This window comes from Mesocricetus auratus, unplaced genomic scaffold (genome assembly GCF_017639785.1).
Source record: "Mesocricetus auratus isolate SY011 unplaced genomic scaffold, BCM_Maur_2.0 Super-Scaffold_100006, whole genome shotgun sequence".
Lineage (NCBI taxonomy): Eukaryota > Metazoa > Chordata > Mammalia > Rodentia > Cricetidae > Mesocricetus > Mesocricetus auratus.
Genome location: NW_024429190.1, coordinates 93704104 through 93726684, shown reverse-complemented (window position 1 = coordinate 93726684; position 22581 = coordinate 93704104). Strand labels below are relative to the sequence as shown.

General features: G+C 38.0%; 1 protein-coding gene across 7 annotated transcripts in view; it reads right to left on the bottom strand.

Annotated features, from left to right (window-relative positions):
• Positions 1 to 1398: 1398 nt before the first annotated feature.
• Positions 1399 to 22581, bottom strand: part of Nrg3 (neuregulin 3) — a 985840-nt gene continuing 964657 nt past the window's right edge. For 2 of the 7 annotated variants that reach the window (XM_013121168.3, XM_040747665.1), the window contains exons 7-10: positions 14903 to 15030; positions 9434 to 9607; positions 3725 to 3796; positions 1399 to 3490 (exon numbers count right to left, since the gene is read on the bottom strand). In XM_013121168.3, the coding sequence (XP_012976622.2) occupies positions 2983 to 3490; positions 3725 to 3796; positions 9434 to 9607; positions 14903 to 15030 (882 nt within the window). In that variant the 3' untranslated portion in view covers positions 1399 to 2982. The remainder of the gene's footprint in view (positions 3491 to 3724; positions 3797 to 9433; positions 9608 to 14902; positions 15031 to 22581) is intronic. The other 5 variants (XM_040747666.1, XM_040747667.1, XM_040747668.1 and 2 more) reach the window with 3 other exon arrangements.

Here is a 22581-nt window from a genome sequence, read left to right as displayed (position 1 = left end):
CAGGAAAACAAACCCAGACACTGACTCTCCTACATAGTTTCTACTCTACTTTAGTAACATATGATTGATTGATCATACTTTGAACAACAGCATTCCACAATAGCGACCAGTAATTTAAAGGTGTTGAATATTTTAAAAAATATATACAAGGAAATGACTTAAATCAAAAAGTAATGAATACTATTCAGTCTCCAGATAGTGATGAATATGGAACTTATTTAATTATAAATATCCAAATATCTGTCTTCATAATAAAGACAAGAGAAAAGAAGCAAATTAAATGGCATGATGTAGAAATTATCATGTCCTTATAAGCACATGAGCTTGAAGAAAAAAAAGCAACGATGGTTCCACATATCTACCAGGTCAAGTAAATGTAGAAAGTCTCAGTACTGTCTGAACTTGGCACTTGTCAGTTGATGACCTAAGATGTGCCCTTTGAGCTTAGATGTTTTGTAAGAATGCTTCCTGTTCCAAAGGAGACAAAGGCCATAGAAACTAGCACACATACCTGTTTCTATGGAGGAGTTTGTCTTAAGTGTTCAAAAAGTAGCAATAACTGTAAACTTTCCATAACATGGCCAGTAGATGTGCCTGTTACTCCTTGTCTTCAGAATGTGAGGAAAGGTTTTGCAGAATAATCATATTGTATGAAATCCTTCCTTTATTTAAATAACATGTTGAATTGAGATTTGTTTCATTGACCTTATATTTTGGTATAAATGATACATTAAAATAACTTCAGTTTCTCAGAATACCTGCCTTCCTAGGTAGATGAATGGATCATTTATATTATTGATAGGTAACATTTTAAGGAAAAATCAAAACATACAAAAAACAAATTAAAAACAAGATAAACAAAGTTGACCTCAATAGACCAGCATGACCTCACAGTTGTTTGATACTTGGGGCAAATAACAGCTTAATGCTCCAAGGAATGCTCAACTTTCAGGGTTTTATAGACCTGTAATTACCATCTATGATTTTCTTAAGTAGAAAATATTCTCCAGTTTAAACAAAGTTGAGTGAGAAGACATTAAAATCTGTTCTGTTTGAAGACACTAACAATGTTACTGCTCTGTTCAAAACAACCAAACTATAATGGCAACTAATGACGCCACAAAACTTTTTTCAGATAAAACGTAGGTTTCCATCAATGTGTTTTCAACATACAAGACCTCAAATTCCTATTAAGCAGCTTTGATTTGTTTTTCAATGCTTTTTCCCCCTAGATGGCATTCTGTCCATTATCAATGAACATTCATAGATAAAAACTTGCAATGTATTTAGTAGAAATAACTTACCTCGAGTAAGACTTATATGGTTTCTCTGTCTGAGACCAGACTTTGAATTTTTAACCAAGTTTTCCCCAAACTACAGTAAAAGCAATCTTTTATGTACTTTCAAATACTGTGCCTTTTTATTTAAACAGTGTAAACATAACAACACCACCAATAATCAGATAAAGACTGGGTATGTGAACACTACTTTCCTTGAATGCCCCATGAAAATAAGGGAAAATAAAACAGACACATCTTCAGGAGGTTTTCAGTTCACCTTAGCAGTGGTAAAAATATTGCTTTATTCCAAATGAACATACAACACAATTTACTGTTTGGGGGCATTGCTTGTGAACTGAATAGTCTGGGATTTGTGATTTTCAACAATTTCTTCCTTCCATGTTAACCGGAGAAGCCAGTGCTCTACAGAGCAGACTTACTGTAAAACAGCAATGAAGATGACAAGAAATAAAGTAGTCAACTGTTAAATTGATAAGTGGCTTGTGTCAGTAATTAAAGTAAATGATTCAAAATAAACACTCCTCCATTAATTTTCTTTGTGGTACTGATATCAATAAGCCAAAGACTGCCCTTTTCAATAGTATTCACATCAAAAAATGGTCTAGACATTGTCGAGAGTTTTTATAAGACCCCTCCATGCAAGTTACCTTGGTTCAAGAACTCACTAACCAAATTTATATTTAATGGAAAATTTTAAAGTGAAAAGATCTAAGAGGGAAATTTTCTTTTAATGTAAGATTCCCTGATGTTTCAGAATAAATTTTAGCAAGCTTTAATATTCACACACATGCACACGCATACATACAAGGAACACATGTGCATACAGCATATGTGCTTGGGTGAGCAAGCCCACACACTCACACGCTCACACCTGTGCACACAGGTACACACACACACACACACACACACACACACACACACACACACACACACACTGAAAGGTGTCCTTTCAGACCTTCTAAATACTCTCCAAGAAAAACATTACTATTAGCATGATTTTAGTAGCACATCATTGTCAATTTTTTGTCTCTTTTTCTATCATAATTTCACACCTTCCTCTGAGGTTCTGTGCTTTCAAATTACAAAGAAAGATGGCACATGTGGGGAGCTAAGATCGTCCAGTTTACTCCTATTTTCCATCTTCCTTCCTGTTCATGCTTTCCTGCCATTCTTTACAAATCAAATACAAAGCACTACATTCCTTGACATGACATAAACTGTGGTGAGAGCATTGATGAATAGAAATTTAGGGGTTGGAACTCAAGAGCCAAATGGCTAGGGCTACCTACCCACTGGCACATCCACCCTTGGGATACAGCTCATCTCTTTGAAGCTAGGCAAAAACCAGTTTCTTTTCCATACAGACACTGGCACTATGAGGCCAGAGGTTGGAATTGGCCAAATCTTCCATGAGCCAAAGAGGACAGTGTTGGGACTAACTAGAATTGGATTCAGAATCCTCCCTAAAAGCTTTAATGGCAAGCTTTATCCTTCCTAAAACATTTCTTTCCCTTTAAAAAAATATTTTGTTAAAAAACACTATGATATGAGGGCGGCAGACTATTTGGTTTTTTTTTTCTAAGTAGATGCTCTTAAATTAATGCATATAAATAATTTGTATTTAATTTCCTCTCTTTCCTGTTGAGCAAAGCAGAGAACACACAGATTCCTACATCTCAAGTCACTTGGTTAACACAGAGTCTCTTTGAATTTCATTTCTTAAGACAAATTGTGCCTCTCGTTCTGATTTGGCCGTGGGACTTAGGGGAAGAAAGGCTGTGTTTTCGCTCGCACTGTCCTCAGTTTCCACGCTGGCCAGTTCATAGTCTTCTGACCGTCTGGCATCAGTCAGAATACGGATCTGTTCCTGCACAGTCTCTAGTAATATCTTCACTTCCTGTTGCTCTTCTAGAAGACGATCGCTGACTGGAATACTCGCATTGACAATGTCAGCAGAGTAGGAGTTTTTGCACCATTTAATGCTTTTGACTTCAGAAATCCCTGGCATTTGCATGCAGGTTTCTTCTAGACCCATCGAAGGGATGATGGGCACAGAGTTGGCCCTTGGGGATGAATAGCCCACCAGGTCCTTTTGATCCAAGCTATTAAAATAGGGGTTTGTTTCTCTTGAAGGCAGTTGCATATTTATTGACGCATTTTGTTGACTTCTTAAGCCATTGGACGTATACCTGAAAAAGATAACAGAGTCATATTCTGGTCCCCACTGTGCCTCGGAACCATACCATCCAAAAAGTTCTTTCCACATGCACGATCTCACTGACTTCTCACAGCAACCCCATGAGACGGATACTATGTTCCCACGGACAAAGAAGTCAATTGAAATTCAGATCAGTGAAGTGACTTGCCCAAGGTCACACAGAAAAATAAGTGACAGACTGAGACTCAAACCCAGATCTTCTTACTTTAAGTCCAGGGGTCTTTCAACACACCACAGCTGTATAGGCAGGTGGGATATAGTCTTCCTGACCTCTATCCTAGAATACAAAGTAAATGGGGATTGAGCTCGCAAGTGTGGCCTTTTCCATCGTGTCAAACAGGACATCACCATGGCATTACTTCACTCATCACTCATCCACCCTCTTAGCCCTGGTCTGTCTGATCCACTGGTGTGATCCCCATAATTGGGAGCCATCAGGAAGTTTATTATTGACCATCAAGGTAGGGCAGTCCTCACAGCTTCTGCTTAAACATGGAATGTAAACTGAACTGCTATTGGCAGTTTGCCCTAGTGCTTGCTGGCCCATTGCTGAAACAAATGACAAAAACAGGGGTGCCCAATCCTTCTACCTGCCCAGGGGGAATATGAATTGTGTTCTATATGACCCTCCCAACCCAGCAATATCTCTGGGTTTCCCCACAGTGAAAGAGGGCACTGACGTCCAGCAATGACTTGTCACATATACCAGTTTTTTTGTTTATGTCACATGTTTATGACTAGTCACATATACCATTCACATACTTCAAGTAACTTAAGCATTTGGGAATCTGAGTTTTGAACTGCTCAGGTCCATTGAGTTTTATCCTTTGATCTTTTCAGTGCCTGGATTGGAACAGATGTATCAGATTTATAGAAAGGTCTTGGGGCTCTGCATGATAGATTTTGTCCTACTTCTTAGTGAGTTATCTTTAAATAGTAAACATTATTATGCAAGCATAAGTTAAATATATCTGATTTCCATGGAATGTTTTTAATTTTCTTGACTTATATTGTAATGTAAATAAAATTGCTTTTTATATGTATAAGTAATAGTCACAAGGCCCTCTTAACGTGGGTGACAGTTGTGTAGCTTGGTCTGTTTCTGGGACCCCTGGTGTGGGACCAGGACCTAACCCTGGTGCATAAACTGGCTCTTTGGAGCCCATTCCCTATGGTGAGATACCTTTCTCAACCTTGATACAGTGCGGAGAGACTTGATCCTGTCTCACTTGGATATTCCAGGCTTAGTTGAATCCCCATGGGAGGCCTTACCCAATCTGAGGAGTGGGTAGAAGGTGGGACAGGGAGGTGGGGGGAGAGTGAGGAGGGGAGGGAGAGGCAACTGTGATTGATATTTAAAATGAATAAAATTTAACAGAAAAGAAATGAAAAACGATTTTTCACAAGACAGTGAGGAACTTTTAGCAAAGGATTTAAGATGATAACTAGTTTGACTGCATGCTGGGAATCGTAGTAAAAAAGTAAAGGAATAGTTGCAATGACATGTATTGTATAGCTATAAAGAAGTATCCACTGTGAGGTCACAATGATAACAGTTTCACCAAAATTTAGTAAAGAGAAATGAATAGTACTTGTGTCTTTTCTCAGTGCATTCAGAATAGAGTTAGTCATCAATAAGCACTGATGTAATGAACACATTAATGAATGAACATATCTCCAAGGAAAGTATTCTTTTATAGTTCATTAACTAATATTAGATATAACAGCTAACATTTGTACAGTGACCTGAAAAGGCACTTTATCCCCTAATTACCTCATAAAAAACATTTTTAGTTTATTATTTTTATGTGATAATGAGTGGAGAATTCCAAGTGACATTCAAATGATATGCCTAAAGTTACACCTTTATATAAGCAAAGGAATTCAAAGGTAAGTGTCCAATTGTCACTATAAAATTCAGAATCGGCTAATGAAGGGACATCCTAAAGTAAACTATATTATGACATCTTTTCATACAGCTATTCATAAGAAAATTCCTTGTGGGATCTTACCCCTGTGTCTCATATGATAGAAAATCAGATCCTGAAGGTCTGATCTATGTATCAATTCTAATAAGAAAAACGAGTAAACCTTGGGCCATTTTGTTTAGTCTTTGGAACCATACTTCCACAATGTATGAATGTATATAAAATATGCCCTCCAGATATTTACATCCAGAAAAGAGCCAAGTAATATGACTGGAATAGTACTGTATCTGCATCAATGTCTTCAGGGTAGATCTACAAATAGAGTATAATACGTTGTAATGTGATGGTGATGCCAGTAGATAAACTCTGTTTGTAAAATTTTGACTACCTTGGAGGATGTTTATAACCAATTGCTGCCATGAGTCAGCAAGGTGGCATGGCCAAGCACAAAGGCAACTTAATGCCAAACTTCAAATATCCACCTATTCAGCCTGATACTGCATTAAGGACTTAAATGAGATAGAGAAATTGAAATTAACTGTCCCATGTCATTCCGCAAGCCAGCTACTGGACACATAACTGACAATAACTGAATTATAAACTGTTATAGCATGATGATGTCACTAAAGAATAACAGTTCTCCATGGTTGATTTAATTTTGAATAAGAAACCAACACCATTACACAATTTGAACTCTCAGACAAATTGTAGTCTCATTTGAACTTTCTGCATTCTTAAAACATAAAGGAGCTGGTGGTAAAAATCAGTGGAAGTATAGTCTTAGTGTAATAAAGGCCTGAGTTCAGACCACAACAATCAAAAATAGAATCTCTCATGTTACTTGGATACTTGGGGGATGATGAATCTGTGAGGTTTAAGTAAAAAGCAGCTGTGAGGTTGAAGTCAAACAGCTGTGAGGTTTAAAAACAATTGAGCCATACTCTTGCACCAGAGACAAGGTTCACCCTCACTTCCTCCTGGGGTTGCTATGAGATGTTCCAGCTCTGACACATCAGCAAATGTTTAAGTAGAATCTTAATTTCTAGAAGGGATTGTGACATAGAGCTATTCAGAGTTCTGTATCCTTGGGATTCCAACAAGTCTTTGACAGTTTGAAACTGAAATTATTCACTGACTGTTATATCAGTTTGGACTGCATTTCCTGCCATCCCTCAAAGAGCATGTGTATCAAGAAAGGTTGTAATAATTAGTGTCTGTTTGGTTTGTTGTAAGCCAGGAGTCATTCCAGGGTCTTAATATTGCTAGTTGACTCTTTAGACCCAATTCCTGAGGTATTTAGTTGTGTATAGGTATATAGTAGGTATATAGAACTGACTATACATACAATCAGTTATTCCATTTGACACTGTCAGCTGTTGGTATGATTTTAGCACATTCATTTCCTGGTTTTGTATCTGATTTGGTCAGAAAGCTAATACACAATCACTCTTTTCTCATGGGATGACCAATGCCACATTGAGCTGGCCATTTAAACTTTCCTATCCTTGATGTGTTCACAAATAACACCTTCAGGAAATATAAAAAGCAAGGCGCATCAGGTTGCTAGCTAGATGAAATGGGAACTCATTTACTATATTATGAATCATGACCAGTTTGAGGCTGTTAACCTGACTTTTCTGAATCTATTTCTTTTTATTAGTTTGTAATATATCAGTTAATTGTTCTGACACATAACAGTTCAATATTCAGTATCTTATTACCAGGGCTGGCACTACTCCAAGCTCCAGTTAGAGAAAGGTAGCCTCAATTTGCTATCTATTCTAAAAGTCCTGCTGCACTAGGGTAGGTGACGTGTTCAAGTTGAACTGACTACCCAGTAAAGAAGTCACATACATGAAGTCTAGTTAGCAGACATCAACCACATGCTAGTAAATAGGAGTAGATGGCTGGTGAGTCTTGCAAATTGATTCACTCCCCTTTCAGGCTAAGTACAGATTTGAAGAATGCTAGCTGTGAAATTCTATTACCAAACCCATTTCCAGTCCTGAGAGATAGTCAGTTCACCAGGAGTAGACAATAGCTGGTTTTAAGAGTTAATGATGAGAGTCCCTCCTGACATTCATTGTGCTGAGGCCTGAGTGACTTACAGAGTCAATATTTACCAACATTGGGTGCATATGGCACAGAGAAAAGGCGTGTGCCCAGCCAGTAACAGAGATGATTGCCAACCAGGTGGTGACTGAACCAACACAAAATAACAACCATGCTGACCCAGGAGGGAAAAGACAAGTCAGAAAATGAAAACCTCTGAGCCCTGGAAGGTCTGTGAATCTGTCATTCAAATAGCAACTTGCTACAAGATCTGAGCCTCCTTGCATCAGAAACATTGGGGTGAGAGCCACTATGGCCAAGAGCAAAAATAAACTACAATACAAGATGGTTTTTCTAGACACTCACACACTCTGTCATTCACTATAGGGAAAGAAGATGTGTGTCCATGTACATACTCCTGTGAATCACAATTGGTTACTGACAAAGTAGCTATAAACAGAGTCAATATAGGTACAGGCTAAATATAAAACTCTTGTCATTGGTAAGGCCTAGTGGAATGGCAACTGCTTATTCACTTGCATCACACTCTTTAAACCATTTAGTTGTCAAACTGAATTTGCTGTTACTCCCTCAATCTGGAGGAATGGTCATTTTGGAATCACTCCAAAATTACAAAGCATAGCCACAGGCTATTTGTATCCTAAGATCCTTCAATCAGACAGTGCAATAGTGCATCTCTTCCATTTCTAGCAGACAAGAGAAATGCAGAGGCTTTGAGCTGGACATCCTAGCTGCTATGGTCTCAGGATTGAAACAAATGATCTGAAATAATTACCTGGACCAAAACTGCTTAGAAACCCAGCCTAGCTCATGCAGAAAGTCAACTGCTAGATATAACTGGAGCCTGATTCTGGACTCTGAAAATATCTAGAATAAATCTAGATTCTTGCAATTAATGATAGAATTATGACAATCACTATGGTAGCATTACGACAATCACTTGCAATTAATGATAGCATTATGAAAATCATTATGACAATCACTATGTCAAACTTCAAAAACTGTTTCTTTTAATATCATGTGTTGACACAGGTTCTTAATACTTTTTTTATCTGGCCAACACCCTTTGAGAGGCTTAAACTCACACAAAGCTAGAGCTCAGATGACAGCACTTTCTGAAACTGACACCACTCATAAAGGACAGGGATCAAACTTTATGATAAGTTACTTATTCAATGTTTGCTTGAATGGTTGACACCAAGAGCAAAGTTGTGACTAGAACCCATCTTGTATTCCACTCATTATACCTTGAGCTGTGTATGCTGGTGCCTGCCAGAGGACATGGTGTGTTTGTACTGTAGAACATAGCCCTGGTGTAGAAAATCCCTGAATTCTCCATAGTATAAGTAATGAAAACGTCTGAGTTCTGAGAGTTTCTCTGTGGCTTCTTCTTCTTCTTTTTTTTATTTTTTTATTTTATTTTCCAGTTTAAATTTAGATAAGAAACAAGGTTGCTTCACAAGTCAGTTCCAGGTCCCTCTCCCATTCCCTCCCCTCTTCCCGTGCCCTCCTCCCAACCCCCCCATTATCCCCTCATTCCCCCAGGGAGGGTGAGGCCCTCCATGGGGGTGTCCATAGTCTGTCATTTCATATAGGGCAGGGCCTAGACCCTTCCCCAAGAGTTCAGGGTGAGAGTGCACCTCACAGGCTTCTTCTTCTTTTACTATTTACCTAAACCCCACATTCAAGAATACTGCATGAAACTAGCTGTCATGTTTATGTTATAGGTTATTTTTTATGGTTTTTTTCGCACTGCTTGTCAGAAAGCTAAATATATGTTATATTACTGATAAAAGGATACTTTAGTGGTCCTACAAAAGCTTTTTATTTTATTTTATTTTAAACAGGTACATACTAACCTATTGTCAAACTTCTAATAGTCTCCCTTGTAAGTCCCTTAATTTAAGACCTACCCTTGGCAAGGTATCGTATCCTGGTCTGGGATCCTTGATTCTTCCAGTTGCTGATATGCTGGTCCTACACTGCCACCCAATCGACTTCTGGGAGAGGGTGGTGTCCTTCTGAAGGTATTCCTATACAGCATTCCACTCCTTTGTCCTGGGCTGCAGCAAGAAGAAATACTCCTGCTGATTTGGGGAAACAAAACAAAACCATAAACAAAAAGATTGAATTAATCTCTACGAAGTGGTTCAAACGTCTCAGACACTGAATTCTTACCTCACATTGTTAAAGTTCTATGTGATGAATGTCAAATACACACTCATATAAAATTATAAGTTGCTTGATTCACTTACTGTTGGAGGTGCTGAGAGTGAAAAAAACCTCGTGTCTGGCTTCCTAGCTAAAACAAAAAGAGTTTAAGGGAGCCTCAGAATCCTAATTCCCCTGTACCCTTATTTCCCAAGCCACAATAGCTGTCTTCTAATTGGGATAAAAATGCCTTCATTAGGCAGTGATGAGACAAGAACATAGGAAGCCCATAGGGGATTTATGGGAAAATTTACATTTCTTCATGATAGGATAAACAGGCCTTACTTTAATTAGCATTCTTTCTTTTAAATATGTGTCAAATTCTCAGTTTACTGTCCCAGATTTTCATCAGTCTCCAGAAACTAGTTTTGCATTTGAGTTTGTTTTTAACAGGCACTTGCTTAGATTTTCTTGGGTGTAGGCATTCAAACTTCCCAAGTGAGCATTTGAAGAGGCCATCAAGGACAAAGGGCATAAGTGACATATATCCCAGGCCTTATAATGTGAGCCTTATACATAGCCTATGGTAAAAGGACTGGATTCTATGAAGATAAATCGAAAAATTGAAGTTGTTTAAAGATTTGGAAGTGTTCCATTAGATATAATGTCATGTGGTCCAAATGGTTCTTCATGAGCATATAGTGAGTTCAAAATGTCACTCTGTACCCACATCATTTAAAAATATCACTGCAACTATATAGGCCAGGATGAAAAACATCAAAAGTCAGCCTACCCATGGAGGAAAGTTTCCCAAAGCAATTATACCCTATCATGTAACCATTTGGGTTTTGTCACTTTTTTCCATCAATACCACCATTATTATTATTTTATAAATATAAAATACGTTTAGTTTTAAAAGGGGGCTGTTAGGGAATCACTATGTAGCTCTGGCTGACCTGAATCTTCCTGTGTAGATCACACTGGCCTTGAATTCACAGAGATCTGCTTATCTATGCCTCCTGAGTGTTGGGATTAAAGTCATGCACTGCCATGCCTGGAAAATTTTGCAATTATTGTAACTCAGAGTTTGAAAAGTTAATATCTGAGTATCCAACCATCTTGGTGGTTCTGTTAAGGTGGCAGGTCAACACTAACTCCTGAATTTTTGTGTAGACAGCAAATCACATCAGTCATGGTATTTTAGTTGTTAGCTGTGCCATCTGCTGTAGGTTGTATTCCCAAAACTCTTAATATCTTGGTCATCATACTCAATGTCTAAACCAACATCTTTAAGGAGCTCTTGAACAGTGACCCTGTTTCTCTCCCTCTACTTCTGTCTACTCCTATATGAATTAAGATCTAGGGTTTGGGGTCTTTGGCACCAGAGTGGGCTTCATCTGGATGTAAATCTCAAACCTCGGTGCTGCTAGAGGCATGCTATTAGGGAAGGCAATTGTGTCAGAATGCTGCAGGGAAATAAAAGCCTCTTTAACTTGGATCAATTGAGGAGATTCGAAGAGACATGGCTAGTGGTCATTACTTGGGAGGAAACGAGATGAAGCTGTACAACGCATTGCGGCACCTCAGGCCTCTAACAGTAGGAAGCCATTACTGTGGAGGAGAGGGAGGGAACATTTTCCAGAATGAAGCCAGTATTGTAATGACCAGTCCCCCATTTTAGCAGCCATTACAGGCTAACATGTGCTTGCATGACCTTGCAGCTCCTGTCCTGGTCACTAGGGGTCAGATGCCCTCCTCATGGCAAGGAACCAATCAGAAGTTAGCTGGTAGGGATGTGCTTTATGGCTCTGGGTGTGCTTTACGGACAAGTGCACAACAGTGATGTGCAGAGCATAGCAACTGCCCTGGTAGGGCCTATGGGCCATAACAATCAGTTGACCAATCAATACAGGGCAGGTCGTCCAAACTTAGAAGCACACCAATGCTGAGACTGTTTCATATCCCTAGATACTCCCCTTATGCTACCCTTAAAGATCCCTGCCTTGAGGTTGCTAGGGGTCTTTCTCCAGCCATGGTGGCAGGGTGAAGGGCCCAAGCTATTGGGGTTAACTCGTTTAACATCTACAATAAAAGACTCTGCTTTTGCATCAAAATGGGCCTCTTGGTGATTTGGGGGTTCAGAATTTGGGCACAACAGTATCAGAAGGATCAAGTAAGATCACAGGCTCTATGCTCCAGAAGACCAGAGTTTGGCATAACTGAGGCAGGAAACAACTATGACCTAATTTTTCCAGTATTTTCATCCCTCACCATTACCTCTGATACACCAGAAGCCAGAGGACAGGGGAGTCACATGAGGTTTTGCAGAGAAAGTGACTTGAGTGAGAATGGGGAGGAGATAAGACAAAGCAAGATTGTTTGTGGGCTCACACCAGAAATGAAACAGCTCAAGCACGCTAAGTGCCCTGTGTGATGTCAACATATGTGAGATACACAGCATCATGTGTTCTATGCTTTCCTGTGCCAGAAATGGCAATGCAAAGGCTTATTTATATCACTGGGTGTCCTGGATCCATCACTGTTGTAAATCTGTACTGATGACAGTGTGAGAAAGTTAGACTGACAAAATGTAATACAATAAAATGACATGCCTCAATAGTTTTTTTTCTTTCATCACGTAGGTTTGGTTTTTACTAAACATTAGAAATAACACTTTTGGATTAGTAGCTTTGTTTCATAAGTAAGGCATCCAAGGGAGTCATATTTTCAGTACACAACAAGGAATTAATTATTCATAGCTTGCTGAGCTGTCAAAACAAGGTCTACCAGTGTGAAGTAGTGACCCATCTTCAAAAGCAGTTGTAGACCTATTGATCAATCAGAGATTCAGGCCTTCTAACCCAGGGGCATTCAGGAAATTATGGAGCAGTTGGAAGGATATATAAATCAGTATACAGGTTATCAATCATAAAACTGTTTAGTCTATTGCATGTTTTAAAAAACAAAAGCTATGATGTATTAAACTATAATTTTAAGTCTAAAAGCACTTCATAAATCAACCCTTCCCCATCTATGAGCACACAGCTATGCCAACAAATACTACTATGTCATTGAACCCACAAAACCAAGCAAAACGAAGCAAAGCACAAAAAGGAAGGGTCTTTAAAAACACCCCCACTTAATCTTGGAGTTCTAGAAACCAAGATTAAAGCTAAGAATGTGTGACTGACAAAAACTAACTGTGGCTCTGCAGTTCCATCATGGCAGAAGCCATCGTTTAAAAAATAAATCTCAAAATCAAAATTATTTTTCCATAATATGTTGCAAAGTAATATTATACTATTTTACTTGACAGAGTACAAACTAACCTGTCTATAGTAAACTATAATACACTTTAGAATAAGCATTGGAAGATACCGTTTTGGAGAAACTATTTGCCTCTGAAAAGGCTAGCAATTTTGTACTCTACTTCCCTAATTAAGGCAGCTTCCATGAGGTCAAGTGAAGTAAATGTCTGGTTTTATTTTATAGATAAACAAAGTTTATTTCTGATTTCCAACACCTTTACTTCTTGCCAGGTGGATGCCCGAGGTCTGGGGCTATGTTAGTGTCCAAGAGCCACACTGCCACTGGATCCAGGCTGATTTGAATGGCCCACACTGCCATCTGGTGCAATGGTGACATCAACACAGACCCTAGCTGCAGCTGAACCACAGACCCAGACATGGCTTTCGGCACAGCTTGGGCCTGAACAACACCTTGGCTCCGAGTGGAAGCACTGGTCACACAGATTTTTAAAATTTAAATTAGAAGCTTGGTTTACATGTCAATCCCAATTCTCTCTCCCTCCCCTCCTCCCCTGTCTCCACCAACCCCTATCCCATTCCCTTTCTCACCCCAGGGAGGGTGAGGCCTTCCATGGGGGATTTTCAAAGTTTGTCATATCATTTGGAACAGGGCCTAGGCCCTCCCACATGTGTCTAGGCTGAGAGAGTAACCCTCTATGTGGAATGGGCTCCCAAAGTCCAGTAAATGGCTGTTTTAACAGGAATACTATAAATGCAAGCTATGATATAGCACAGACTTGCCAATAATAACTGATTCAATCACCCACAGGCCAAACCATTTCAATACTAAATCAAAGATACTGAAATTGTTTTCTTTGTCAAATACTTGGTACCCTAAAGTCTATCTACTAAAGAGGTGCAGTAATAAATATCAACATCAGCTGCTGGGGTCCAGTGTGTTCAGTGTTAGAATAACTGAATATTGCTTAGCAAATGCAGCCAGAAAGTAAAGCCTTTGGGGAAGGAGAGTAGGACACAAGTTCTTTTATTGTGCATTTCTGTCTTGCTAATGTACAAAGTAAACATCTAGCTAGATATCATCATGCTGGAAACAATTGGTACAGCTTTTAAAAGTTACATATATATATATATGTATATATATGTGTGTGTGATAAATAACATGCATATATATGATTTGAAAATATTAAAAATCTGCTTAAAACTAAGAAAAGGAATGTTCAGTCATTGGGCAATTTACAGATTAAAGATATTCATTTTAGTACATACAAAGACAATGTCTAATCTAGTATTAATTCCAAATCCATCCTTTGATTTGGACTGTATATTATCAATTTTTTTAAAAAATAAATTCTTCATGCATAACACACAACCATATGGAAGAAAAGATGCTGGAGAACATGCCCAGCTTGAGAATTTCCTGTGATGCATCAAATGACTTTGTAGCTGGCCTTCACCTCCAAACAATAGTTTATATGATTAGATCACACACACGCAAAGGATGGCACTCCTCTGATAACAGACCTAAAGAGGTTACTGTTCAGGATTTGCCTCTGGAAACTTTTCTTTTGTGAGGAACATTTGGAACATTTGCTGCATATCACTTCAGCTGCCTAGAGAAGAACTAGACATTGCAACCAGTGATGAGGAAGACTAAGGGGAAAAATCACACTTTTAATAGTTTTTAAAATTACAATTGCTTCATTCACTGGTCCATGCCTGCATCTCTGCTGAAAGCTAACAGTTCCTTTATGCCTTTGCAGAGAGAGTAATGCTGTTGAGAGAAACTGAGGAATTTGTTTTGTGGCTGTGGATTCCCTGAACATTACCTCCATGTATACCCTTAGTTACATAGAAGCAAGAACAATCACCTTTATTGGACTTGTGGGTCCGGTTGCCATTCCCTGACATATGTCTATTTCTAACATGAACTTACCCACTTGTACCATGATTAGTTAACAGTACCTGTGGTGCTTGACAGGCTGGCTTCCTCTGTCAGGAGAAGGGAGCTCGGGGAATGACTGGGAACTTGAAAAACTTGACTCCATTATTTTCTCCAGTGCAGTCACAGGATGCCTGTCTGCCTTTGAATACTGTAGGAAATCACATACAGACTTGTGAGCTATAGGTGTATTATGAGAGGTGGGTTGGCAATCCAAGACCTAGGCATTGAGAAATCTCAGAAGAATGATAGAAACATTGAAACATTGTGCATTCTCTCTCTCTCTCTCTCTCTCTCTCTCTCTCTCTCTCTCTCTCTCTCTCTCTCTCTCTCTCTTTCTCTCAGTCAAGTATAAGAAAGTAAATAGATATCAAGAAAGGAGACATTTATATTTTAACCCAAAAGCCCATCTCCAACCGACTGATAGCAGTTCTCAGATTCTTAGATTCGCATAAATTCCAGGAAGAACTTGAGAACAAAGAACTAGAGAAACAACATGATCACAAGGAAGAAAAAAAATGAGCAAAAGGAAGGAAGAAAGAAACAAAAAGAAAGAAAGAAAGAAAGAAAGAAAGAAAGAAAGAAAGAAAGAAAGAAAGAAAGAAAGAGAGGATCTAAAAGTATAGCTTGGGATGGTATAGAAATTCCTTCTAAAACATGTCAGTTTTAGACCACATGTAAAACTAAAAGGTACCTAACTTCTGTTTAGCTAAAGGTTAGTGGTAAGACAGGAAAAAGATTAAAGAAAGCAAGTATGATCTATTTTTCTTTACTTTGGTGCTGAGGATTGAACCTGGGATCTTGCACATGCTTCACTGTGCCCTCAGTCCTAGAACATGACAAAAACTCAGCTGTCACTCTGGTTGATGAAAGTAAGGAGCTATGAATGCCGATTAATTTTAGACACTGGTAGGTAAACATGTTCTATGACTAGGATATAACAAGTAAAAAGAAGCAAGAAGAAAAGAGGAATGATAGAAAACATTATGCAACTAAAACTATTGGAGCTGTTATATAAATACAGAATGGTACACTGAAGGGGGAAATTGCTATGATGAATTTAAAAACCTCAATGATGAGCTGAACTGAATTGCTAGATCTAAACATTAAAAGACAAATTCACACACCAGCAATAAATTCATCTATCCACCTTCTGGAGGAGCATATTTCTAAACAACATAGGAGAGGTCATGAAGTTGGTATGGTGCAAGCTGAGGGGTGGGCCTGATGAGTTTGAGGCTGCTAGAGCAAGATGTAGTCTCAAAAACAAAACAAACAATAATATAAAAATCATACAAGATGGATAAAGATATTACTTGAAAATTATGGTGATAAAAATGTATAAAAGCAATAATACTAAGTAAAATACAATTTTATACTTCTACACGAAATTACTTTTAAAGATTGATGTTTAAAGAAAACAACCCAAAAAGCAATAAATATTTATAAAATTTTGTACTTTAGGACAGCTTCAAAAGTACACAGCTAATAATACAGCATAAAACCCTAGAGGAATTTGGGCATGTTGACAGGTTTCATTACATGATAAACAAGCCATTCAGCAAGAGGAAGTGTGACAGTTGTTATTCATGAGAATAGAGCAAATTTGCCTTCTAGTTTTGTTTCTTAAAGAGCCTAATTAAATAACATTACATAAATAAAATCACAGACATATTAGAGAAATAGACTGGGTTAATTTTAAAAGGTTTTCTTAATAAAAAAAATAACATAGATTTTGTTAATTATGATAGAATATTAAAGAAGAGCACACTAAAGAGATTATGTAAGTTAAGAGAATCTATTAAGCAATGAGCATAATTATGGGTAATGATTAAAATATAAGATCAATGTACCCTCAGATTTGGATGAATGAACTCTCTGAATGAGGAAACAGTTTATATGATTGATAATAATTTACTCATAGCATTAATTGACAGAAGTACTTTTTGCTAGGGCAAAACATCCAGAAATTAAAGTAGGAAAATGTTTTTGTTTAATAACTATAGCCAATTTCCTTAAATTGAAAAAATGTTCTTTTTTAAAAAGGTCTAAATATAAACCTGAAAAAGTATTTTCTATTCCCACATATAAATGTGTAATGTTGAAAAACCTGCTCAGAACCCAAATGAAAAACATGTGGAATGTAGAAGGCTCTTTTTCCCCCAGTTTCAATCAATTTATAATACATTTAGAATGCAAATTAATAAGTTTATTTCAGAGGGGCATCTCGAAGCAAAACTCAGCCAACTGTTCCTGAAGAATCTTCACTTCCTAGAGAAATCATTGTAAATCGGCAACTCATTTATTATGTAAAAACTGGATTTCCAAGACTCTTGAGCCATGGTTCAATCTGCTTGAACCATGGAATGTGGGTTCTGTCCAAAGTCCTGAATGAAATCCACCTGATCACTGGCTTTGCTTACTGCTAGTATTTATAATACATGCTTATTCAGGATGCTGTTTCATCACAGCTGCTCAAAGTTCATGTCACTTGGTACTGTGAGTACAAGTTTCTTTTCAAAATGTTATTTTGAGAATGTTTTTCTATCTTAGTATTTCTGTCTTAGGAACAAAACTCATGTCAGATGTTGGAATAATTTAAAAATAATAGTGGATCTATTGGAAGAACAAGACAACATATAAAGACAGATGGTTTACTGGCTAGGGAACCTCAATTAAGAAAATGCCCCCCAAAATTGGTTAATTGGGAAAGCCTGTAACACATTTTCTTGGTTGATGATTGATATGACAGGTCATAGTTCACTGTGGGCAATGCCATCTTTGGGCTGTGGGTCCCGAGTTGATTAAAGTTGATTAAGAAAGCAGGCTCAGACAGTCATGAGGACCAAGCCAGTAAGCTGTGTTCCTTCATGGCTTCTTCATCAGAACCTGCCTGTAGCTTCCTAACTGTTTGAGTTCCTGCCCTGACTGCTTTCAACAATGAGCTGTGATGGAGACATGTAAGAGAAAGAAACCCATTTTTTCCACAAGCTGATTTTGGTTATTGTGTTTTATTGCAGGAGGAGAAATCCTAATTAAGACTTTAGTAACTAATATTGGAATAAAAGAATATGTTCCTAACTGTTTAAGTTCCTGCCCACACTGCTTTCGACAATGAGCTGTGATGTAGACACGTTAAGAGAAAGAAACCCTTTTTTTCCAGAAGCTGATTTTGGTTATTGTGTTTTATTTCAGGAGGAGAAACCCTAATTAAGACATTAGTAACTAATATTGGAATAAAAGAATATATATTCATCTAGCCCCGACTTTCTAGGAAAGGTGGTTTCTTAGTCACTGTTCTATTGCTGTGAAGAGACACCATGACCAAGAAATCTTACAACAGAAAACATTTAAGCTTGCTTAAAGTTTCAAAGGTTTAGTCTATTATCATCATGGCTGGAAGCATGGTGGTATGCAGGCAGATGCTGAAGCAGTAGCCTGGAACAGTATGCTTGATCCATAGGCAGAGAAAGAGAACATGGGACTGTCATGAGCGTTTGAAATCTCAAAGCTCATCCTCAGTGAGATGCTTCCTCCAACAATGCCAGCCCTACTCCAGTGAGGCCATACCTTCAAATCCTTCTAATATTTTCCAATAGTGTAACTCCCTAGTTACTAAGCACTAATATGTGTAAGCCACTCGTGGTCTTTCTTATTCAAACTAACACAGGTAAATACTTAGCAATCTTCTGTAAATAATCACTATGTCACATTATAAGTTATTATTATTCAATAAATTGCGACAATGAAAAGATCCATGCATACTACTTTATATCTCTATCATAAGTCAACAAAAATAAAACACCATTGTCACTGTACCAGTGATCATGGAAAAACTATAAAGGAATCCTCTAGCTATGCAATGTATCCAAATTTCATAATTTAGTGAAAGTAACCAACCTCTTCAAAGACAAAATCTATGAAAATTTACAGGAAAATATGCTGCAATAAAAGTCTTAGATTTGTTAAGGAACTAGAGCTATATTAATATTATTAATAGCACTTAAGTGTCTAGAGGTCTTATGAAACAATGTTAACTCTGATTAGGGAATCAGATCTGCCCTGTAAGTATATTACAGTGCACCTTTGGGACGTAGAGATGGGGCAGGCTATAGCCTTAAGTAACTTTGGAAATAAGGATGTCCTAAATGTGAAGGTGAGAACTGCACATAGCATGTTTTGAATGTCAAACACATGACACAGGTGCAATATCAACCTCTGACCCTACTGATATTTGTACTGTGGAGACAAAATTATGCACATGGATGGTGATAGTGAATCCAGATTTTTTTCTTAGTGCAGTGGGTGGGGACTAGATGAAAGGTAGTGGTTGATAGGTATTAAGGGACACATCAACGAGAAGTAATGTTTAGCCAAATTTAGATACAGATGGTTACATTAAAAAATTATAGCTGTGTGTTTGTCTGTGATGTGTTTGCCAAGAGGACATATAAGCAAAACAATTTCATTGCCAAGAAATACTCATAGTTCACAGATCTTATTTTGAACATCATTCTGCAAAGTGAGTTATTAGGATAAAAGCCTGATTCTATGATTAGGCTAGATTATCTATAGAATAAACCTGAAATACCCTGTAGTGTTCAACACCAATACTTCAAGAGCTGATCAGTTGATAGGTATTATCCAAATGACACAGGCAAGTGAACTATTGGACAAAGCCAAAGTACCCCGATCACAACATAAAATTATATTGAAATGGGAATTTCAAAACAGCCATCAAGCAAACAAACAAAAATCTTACTTTCTCATTTGAAAAAGTTAATGCAGTCAAAAGAAAAAATACTCTCTACCTTCACTCTCCCTGTCTCCATTATTTGGGGGTCACCTGATTCCTTCTGCACATGTTAATTACCCAAGGAGTGTTTGTCTAACTTACTTCATTTTAGTTAGAGACTAAAGGCACAGGGATAAATCACTCTTAATCCTGCAGTCATCTTGGACTTCATAAGAAGCAGAATCCATGGGACAGACCTGTAACTTGCACATGTGGGTCCTTAACATGAAGGTAAGGCTGTCCCCTGGACCAGAGTCAATCCTTTCAATCACTGGTACCCATGAAAGCAATGAGACTTCTATGTATCATCTTGCAGAACCACAATTGGCACAACAATCCTAAAAGATACACCAGACCAAGAAACACTTAACCATGCTCTTGCCCTATTTCTCTTTTGAATTTAGTCTTAATGTTCATGCCTGATTATAGAATAAATACATGAGTGGATGGAAAGAAACAAAACCCTGGTCAGAATATCCAAATGACTAATGCAGATTTTATATAATATGCAAGAAATGTAACTTCTTATTCCTTATATGTGAACTACATAGTCCACTCTATTCTGTGCAGAGGGTGGGGAGAAAGTGGTATCTGAGTAGGAGAGACCTTGAAAAATAAAATGCCAGAAACACAGCAAAGTAGCATCAGTACTGACTCATCACACTGCTAGTGTGCATACTTGACAAAAAGGAATGGGTACTTCTGTATGGACAAGTCCAACATCACCACAAGGATCATACCAAACAGATGTCATGGAAGGAGAATCCTACAACAAAAGTTGGCTAGTACTGCTCAGAACTGCCTAGATCAACAGAGCCATACAAATGCTTACAAACTAATGAGACTGAAAAAGAAGCTAAAGATCTGTGTGTAGGAATGAACCCCACAAAGCTATCCGCCCATGAGGGCGGGGACATGTAAACTGACACAGGTAGATATAAAAGGAAGTGAAAGGAAAAGGAACCTCCCTTTTCTCTTGGAAGCCAGCCATGCTTCTAACTCCTGATTTGTGCGACTCTCTCTCTCTCTCTCTGGTAAATAAATATATTGTTTTCCTATAGCATTGACTATCATCCATATCTGTGTGACAACTACAGAAGCAAGGCCATTCCTGGGTAAAGCTATACAATAACAAATCAATAAATCAATCAAAAATGGTAAGGTAAGAATCTTATATTTTAGTCAATAGTGGGATTTGGTTAACAATATAATTTTGTAAACATTTATCGGCATTGAGATTTAAAATTTTTACAACTGTGGCATTCCAGTATACATTGTTAAATTATTATTTTCTATGATGAAAAACCAAACATAGAATATATGCTATCATGTATCATATATTTTATATATGGTTATATATATAAAATATATATATCTTATTGGTAGTGTCTTCTTAATTTTTCTGTAAATCAAAACATACTCGTGAATACATAAAATGAAAAAAACAAATGGCACATGAACACACACAAAAGTCTAGAAACTAAAGACAGAACTCTGTCTCTACTCATATTTCTAGGTATCTCAGCAAAGGGTTCCTAAAATTCTTACCACTGTCAGCCAAACACCTCATTTATACCAAGTCTTCCTACAAGTCTGCATAAGTGCCCAGGATCAGAGGCTTCAGGCACTTCTCTATACTAACAGCATTTATTGTAGTTTCTCCTAATTTCTTGGGGGACTCTAAGGCCTTTACATTGGTGGTTTTACCTATCACATCTGTTCTCAATTGATGTTTGAGTGCTCTGGTCAGCTGCCTGTCTGGAGATCCCTGCGAATATGATCTAGAATGTCACAAAGTTTGGCAGTAGGCTTCATGCACTCTTTGCCTCCGATCCTTCTGTTCTTGTGTTTATGTTTTCTTACAGACTCATTTTGTAGAAAACATACAGTGCCTTTTATTAGTCAATAAGGAGATTCATCCATCCACTTACTGGCCCTCAGCACGAACCCGAATGATTTCCTTTTCAACAGTGTAGATTCTTGGGGGAAGCCTTCATCCTAATAACCCTCCTGTGTGGAATGCTGCCTGTTGGCATAGAGGTCTTCCTCTGCCATCTGCCCCCTTGCTGCCTTGCTCCTAACAAACTGCTGGTGGTGTGTTGAAATCAATAGGCCTGTCAAATTAAGCAGGCTTGTGTAGGTAGTAGAGCAATGACATTGTTGTTCCCAGACCTGGTGCTTGCAAGCAGTGGGAGCTGGGAGGTTAAATGAAAGCTGGGCTTCTGTTGGAAAGCAATGTTGACAGAGCAGATAATCACCTGCTGGAACCCCAGGCCATAAAGGCAGGAGGGAGAATGTTTGAAAAAAAAGTTTTAAATACAGATCTTTCTACTCTGTTCCTAGCTCATCTATGAATGTGTCAAAACTTCTTTATTACCAGTATGACTCATTGGCTGAGAGATGAAAAACTGAAAGCATATGCCATACTTTCAAGAGAAATTTTTATAAATGCATATAATTAAAAGAAACTTGTCCATTGTTGTTTTCTAGAATTTTTGTGCTTTTTGTGCCTTAATGGTAAGAACTCAAACAGTTTTGCCCAGAGTTCCTCTAAAGCAAAATATAACTACAGTCTGCTTGCAGACATGAGGGACAGTAAGTTCCCTTTCCACCTTCGTCCGTAGCCAGGGGCCTCCTTCAGCTACTATTCAGCTTGCAGAGAGCTGTTTTCCTCCATGTATTAATGGCCCAGCCTTCCTGCTAGAGGCTTTCACAGTACCCCCTACTCCACCAGCTATAGACATCAGCCCACCTTAGGGCCCACATTTGAGGGGTCATTATTTAGTAGATGTCACCTGTAGTAATAAGCAAATGCCCAGACTGAAAGGACATTTCATGCATGATAGGAATTTTGAATCACTATAACAATTCATCATGTGTCTGCTGACATTAATTAACTATTTAATA